This window comes from Sinocyclocheilus anshuiensis, unplaced genomic scaffold, assembly GCF_001515605.1.
Source record: "Sinocyclocheilus anshuiensis isolate Anshui unplaced genomic scaffold, SAMN03320099.WGS_v1.1 scaffold566, whole genome shotgun sequence".
Taxonomy (NCBI): domain Eukaryota; kingdom Metazoa; phylum Chordata; class Actinopteri; order Cypriniformes; family Cyprinidae; genus Sinocyclocheilus; species Sinocyclocheilus anshuiensis.
In genome coordinates, this window is record NW_015542410.1 from 1,333,980 (window position 1) to 1,340,512 (window position 6,533).

The following is a 6,533-nucleotide window of genomic DNA, read 5'->3' on the forward strand; positions in this document are numbered from 1 at the left end:
CCCCCACCCCCCCCCCCCCCCCCATGTCATCATCCATCGTGATGTTTCACTGTAGACATTGTCCGATGCCAATTTCAAAAACATCGCCCAACCCTATTTAACACTAGGGTTGCAAAAAGGTGGAAAATTTCCAGTAAATTTCAGAAACATTCCAGAAATTTTGGAAACTTTCTAGGATTTTTTTGAATATTACAGGGATTTTTGGAAAGTTTCCGGACATTTTCCACCCCTTTGCAACCCTATTTAACACCCAAAAATAACTTGTCTATGACACCCAAAATGTAGCTGACCTTAAAAACCTAATTTTGCCCTTAAATGCCCAAACACTCTTTTATTGCTCAAAAATATTGCAGATCAAAAGATGCCTACGACAAATGTAACCGACACCAAACGCCCTATTCTGTCCAAAACAACTGCTGACTCCAAACACCCCCATTTAGCCCAAAAACACTGCTGATGCCAAACACCATTTATTGCCCAAAAACGTTAATTTAAAACATGCATATGACACTCAAAATATGACACTGAACAGACTCTGAACGACCCTATTTTGGCAAAAAAAAAAAAAAACTGCTGACCCCAAACACCCTTTTATTTCCCAAACACATTGCTCATTCAAAATGTACCTATGACCCACAAAATGTAGCTGACCCCAAATGCCTTATTCTTTCCCAAATTGCTGCTGAACCCAAAAACGCTGCTCATTCAAAACATGCCTATGACACCCAAAATATAGCTGACACAAACACCCCATTCTGTCCCAAAATGCTGCTGACACCAAACACAAACCTCTAAATGTACCTATGACACCCAAAATGTACCTTAATTATGCCCCAAAATGCTGCTGACAACAAATTCCCCTATTTACTGCAAGAACATAAAAATACTGCTCACTGAAAGCACATCTGTCCTTTCTAAAGTTGCTACTGGACCCAAATATTCACATTTAGCTGAAAAGAGACACTCACCCTTAATGTCCCATTCTGCCAAAAAATGTTGCTGACCTCAAACACCCCTTTACTGCCCAAAAACGTTGCTGACTGGAATCGTGACAATGACACCTAAGCAACTGACCCAGAACTCCCCCTATTCGGCCCAAAAATGCCGCTGACCCCAAACTCCTCTACTTTGAAAGATAATGTTCCCCAAAAGAACTGCTGCCTTGGAAGACGCCAAAATGCTGTCTAGGAAGGCAGATCTCTAGCTTTTGAAACACGACCTACGTCTTGACCGGATAGGAACAGATTAGCAGTTTGCTAACTAGCCACAACAGTTGTTTAGTGGGCCGAAAAATAAAAACTAGCCTGTCACAATTACTTCTATGCTACTTTCTCATACAAATATCACATACGTCCATTTTGAAAGCCCAACTAACATAAATTTGATCTCGTAAACAGGTTGTTGTATCACAGCTGGATTCAGATTAGCCGGCTAACGTGCTAAATACTCACATTTGCGCAGCCACTTTATCCAGTATCGCACGATCACGCTGTGATATTTCTTGTTCTCGATGCACCAGACGGATAGTCCCTGAATGGATTCCATTGTGTTGGATACAGTCTGAAAGCGACGGTCCAAAGTGGACTCCAAGCGCGGCGATGAGCCACTATTGTGCGCACTTCCAGCCGCCATTTTCCAGGTCTTCTGGTCGCAGTGCTGCCCCTCACAGGTTCAAGTGTGGATACGGCAACATCATGGGACTCTGAGCCTCCATTATTCTCAATATTACAATAACAACATTAGACATGTACAGCCAAAAGTCTTTTTCTTTCTTTCTTTCTTTCTCTTTCTTTTTTCTTTTTCTCTCTTGCTTTCTTGCTTGTCTTCCAACTTTTCTCAGACAAAGAAAATGTGTTATACAACACAAAATTTGCAGTATTGCAGAGGTAGAAACTTTGGTCTTTTGAACTCACTCTGAAGCGTTTATAAATATGAATATTTCATAATGCTAAAACATGCAAACATCCAGCAGGGGTCAGTCACGGACACTGGACAGAGAGCCCAAGTGAGAAAGGCAGACTGTCAAGTGTAGGCTACCCGTCCCGTCCTACTGACGAAGTCATGATGATCATATTAGCAGATTTCAAGAGCACTTTCATTATTTTAATGTTAAGTTAATACAAACAACCTATATATTTCTCCTGGCCTATACAGGTACATCTCAAAAAATTAGAATATCATGAAAAAGGTCAATATTTTTTGTCACTCATTTCAGAAAGTGAAACCCATAAATTATATAGATTCATTACACATAGAGTGAAATATTTCAAGCCTTTATTTCTTGAAATTTTGATGATTATGGCTTACAGATAATGAAAACCCAAAATTCAGTGTCTCAGAAAATTAGAATATTACATAAGATCAATAAAAAAAAAGGATATTTTAAACAGAATTGTCAGGCTTCTGAAAAGTATGTTCATTTCTATTCACTCAATACTTGGTTGGCCCTTCTTTTGCATGAATTACTGCATCAATGCGGCGTGGCATGGAGGCAATCAGCCTGTGGCACTGCTCAGGTGTAATGGAAGCCCAGGTTGCTTTGACAGCTGCCTTCAGGTCATCTGCATTGTTGGGTCTGGTGTCTCTCATCTTCCTCTACAATACCCCATAGATTCTCTATGGGGTTCAAGTCAGGCGAGTTTGCTGGTCAATCAAGCACAGTAACACCATGGTCATTGAACCAGCTTTTGGTACCTCTGGCAGTGAGGGCAGGTGCCAAGTCTTGCCGGAAAATGAAATCAGCATCTCCATAAAGCTTGTCAGCAGAAGGAAGCATGAAGTGCTCTAAAATTTCCTGGTAGATGGCTGCGTTGACTGTGGACTTCAGAAAACACAGTGGACCAACACCAGCAGATGACATGGCAGCCCAAATCATCACTGACTGTGGAAACTTCACACTGGACTTCAAGCAACATGGTTTCTGTGCCTCTCCACTCTTCCTCCAGACTCTGCGACCTTGATTTCCAAATGAAATGCAAATTATATATTTATATATATATATATATCTCCCCTGTATGGGCTGTCATAATTGACCTCTAAAAACAACAAATAAAAAATACATTTCAAATATAAGAAACTTGGAAACATTTAATGACATCAAAAAGTGGAGCATGTTGAAAACATTTCAGCAACCTTGACAAAAACTTTGATGCAAGAACAGAAATTACTTACAAGAGAAAAGGGTTTTGAATAATGAATAGAAAATAACAATGGTGCTACAATGACTGACTTTTCTGAAACAAATAATAGTAACAATAAAAAACATCTTCCTAAAAATGCTACCTTCACAATCACATAAAGCTGTTAAGTGTCATTAAATATTAATCACAACACATCTTCATATGCACTTTTCTCTCATAATATAATCTCCATTATAATTCCAACAATATACTTGCATGTATTTTTCACACGATACTCGTACAGCTGCACAAGGACGTGACTACATGCATCTCAGTCAACATACCGATAAAGTTCTTCTCATTCCTCATGAAGCAACTACCAAATACTGCATCTCTAATGTCAGAATATATTCTACAAATTGCTAAATAAAACACAAGTCTCGTCTTCCTCCGTGTAACACGCCACATACTCGTTGTCATCAACTTGAACATTAGTTCGTTTTAGAGAATGGTTAATAGTCACAATGCTGAAATTCACAAATTCTAAAATGGAAAAAAGGTGAGTACAAGGAAACAATTGTGCAAAATGAACTCTTATAACATGAAAGCAGAACATAAATGCGCAAACTATTTTTGGCAAAAAACATCTTCAATAAATGACCATTTACTCTCCAGATTATAAAATAACACTTCACGAGGCATCCCATCTGTTGTTCCCGGGATTATTCTTTCTGTATCTTCATAAACATAAAACATTGAGCTATGATAATGGACCACGGCCCACTGGTACGGACTCTTTAAGGCTGCTTAAGTGAATTCAGTATCTTCAAGTAATAATGCAATAAATAAAACTGCCTCTAAAACATCCTCTCATATAATGCATTTCTATTTCATCTGATGCTCAAAGTGGTTTTCAAGTCAAGTCAAAGGAAATTAAGGTAGATTGCAATCGCAGTCACACTTCTGGACGTTTTACAAGACCATTCTTCTGCTGATATCTGGCCTCCTGGTTTTATGTTCATAAAGCAGCAGATATTGTTGGAAGTCTGTGTTTATCATGGAAGGCAGTGCAGTAGAGTGTTTGATAGCTGTGCATGCTTCGCCGGTTGACTGTATGGCTCGAGCATGTATTTTAAGACACTTCTTTCTTCAGTCTATAACCATACATGCACGAATCTTATGCCATACATATGATTACGTCTGTGCTGTACATATATGTGGCAGAATGCAAAAAACTGAATAAATGTTCCCAATATCAACAGACTGGAGAAATGCTTCATTCATTAATTCATTTAAAAATGAGAAACTTTAAAATATTATGTTTAACATCTCTGTGTCGATCTGTTTTTCTGGCCCTTCTTCTTTTGCAGATTCACCCAAATCTTTCTTACTAATCATCGTGTCTACTGGTGGGTCGGAAGTAGGAGTTGTGGAGGACACCCAACAGTCCTGCATGCCCAAGCTGCTGCCATCTGTGGCTGGCGGTGGTATTACAAGCGGAGGTGGTCTACCTGTTGCAGTCAGAGTGCTTGTCTTTTGCCTGACTTGAAGTTTGCGGTTTTCAATGAGTTTGGTTTCAGATGTCATATTATTTTGATTTGTACAGATCGGACTGTCTTCTTCAAGTTCGCTAGACATGGTATCAGAGCTGCTAAGCCATGAGCTGCTATCGCTGGGGCTCGGCCCTCGATCGTCCTCTTGAATGCGTTTGCTGCTTGAAGATCCTTGCGAGTCAGAGTCTGACCAACTTAATCTGCGTTTCTGAAAGAAAAAGATGATGTCATTTAATACATAAAAGGCTTTTGATATTATCGAAGACAAACAATAAACCATTCCAGATTGTGGTAGACATATTTAGACACACATTAACCAATATAATGGCCATATTGGTAGCTTTTCTCATATGGTTTGTTTCAAAGCATTTCTATTTTGGAAAAGTATCCACCTTATTGTTCACATAAGAGCAGTTGCGGCCATTTGTAACTTGTGTGTTTTGGTATCATCCATTATTTTAGCTGTACAGCTTATGCTGCTTGATATTGCAAACTGGTATTTGTTATCATATTATTTAAATGTATTATCATAATCATAAACACCTTGGTATGTAGAGCAATTAGTTTTACCATTTACTGCACTTATGTTATTCCTTTGGTTATTTACCTATAACAACTAATGAATCATAAGTCTCGCACATTCACAGAAAAGAGCTTACTTCTGCATTGCAAAATAAGGTGGATATCAGCCGCTTACCTTCACAGGAATATGTAGCTGGTCCTGATTCCAGCGTGGAGGCAGATTGTGGAGCAAAGGGGTGCCTTCCCAATGCTGAGGCCTCACCTGAGGGAACCATGTATAAATTACTTTTTAAATTACTCCAGTCTTCAGTGTCACAAAATCTTTTAATCAATGAAAACAGCTGTGCCGCTTAAAAGTTTAGTGAAACCGTGATACATTTTTTCAGCATTCTATGATGAAAAGAAAGTTCGAAACAACAGCCTTAATTTAAAATAAGATTTTTTTGTAACACTATAAATGACCCAACTTTTGAAAGGTAGTTTATTTTTCTTTTGTGCATTACCTTTATCATATCGACCGGTTTTCAGCCCCTTCAACAGCTCCAACAGGGGTCTGATGTACCCGTGCAGCTCTGCACACTGTAAGAGAAATTTTATTAACATTTATCATCATGCTGCTTGATATTGCAAACTGGTATTTGTTATCATATTATTTAAATGTATTATCATAATCATAAACACCTTGGTATGTAGAGCAATTAGTTTTACCATTTACTGCACTTATGTTATTCCTTTGGTTATTTACCTATAACAACTAATGAATCATAAGTCTCGCACATTCACAGAAAAGAGCTTACTTCTGCATTGCAAAATAAGGTGGATATCAGCCGCTTACCTTCACAGGAATATGTAGCTGGTCCTGATTCCAGCGTGGAGGCAGATTGTGGAGCAAAGGGGTGCCTTCCCAATGCTGAGGCCTCACCTGAGGGAACCAAACCTTTAACATCATCTCCAGCTGCAGAAGAGTGCCCATATACTTCTCCCTATGGAGGTATAGCAGGAATTTAATAGGATTTATCAAAAGGCATTATATGTATTGGATACAAGTAAGAAATGTCAATGGTGAAAGTTTAACAGAATAAAATTATATACCCAAGGTCAGGTTTTTGTAGAACACCCACAATCCTTCGTAGTCTATCAATGGCAACACTTTGTTGAAATGTGCTCAAACCTGCCAAAAAGAAAGAAAAAAAATTGAAGAATAAAAAAAAAAATAAATACACAATTACATGTAATGGATGGAGACTACTAACTACTAAGTCTAAAATAATTTTTAAATATTTTTAAAAGAACTTCTATGCTCACCAATGCTGCATTTATTTGAAAAAAAAATAAATAA

General features: G+C 38.3%; 2 protein-coding genes across 7 annotated transcripts in view; both read right to left on the minus strand.

Moving 5' to 3' along the window:
* LOC107693342 (regulation of nuclear pre-mRNA domain-containing protein 2-like) overlaps positions 1–1,997 on the minus strand; it is a 51,116-nt gene extending 49,119 nt beyond the window's left edge. For all 4 annotated transcript variants that reach the window (XM_016492676.1, XM_016492677.1, XM_016492679.1 and 1 more), the window contains exon 1: positions 1,452–1,997. In XM_016492676.1, the coding sequence (XP_016348162.1) occupies positions 1,452–1,632 (181 nt within the window). In that variant the 5' untranslated portion in view covers positions 1,633–1,997. The remainder of the gene's footprint in view (positions 1–1,451) is intronic.
* A 1,354-nt stretch (positions 1,998–3,351) lies between these two features.
* Positions 3,352–6,533, minus strand: part of ciarta (circadian associated repressor of transcription a) — a 10,805-nt gene continuing 7,623 nt past the window's right edge. For all 3 annotated transcript variants that reach the window (XM_016492682.1, XM_016492680.1, XM_016492681.1), the window contains exons 4-7: positions 6,287–6,365; positions 6,117–6,177; positions 5,370–5,456; positions 3,352–4,880 (exon numbers count right to left, since the gene is read on the minus strand). In XM_016492682.1, the coding sequence (XP_016348168.1) occupies positions 4,428–4,880; positions 5,370–5,456; positions 6,117–6,177; positions 6,287–6,365 (680 nt within the window). In that variant the 3' untranslated portion in view covers positions 3,352–4,427. The remainder of the gene's footprint in view (positions 4,881–5,369; positions 5,457–6,116; positions 6,178–6,286; positions 6,366–6,533) is intronic.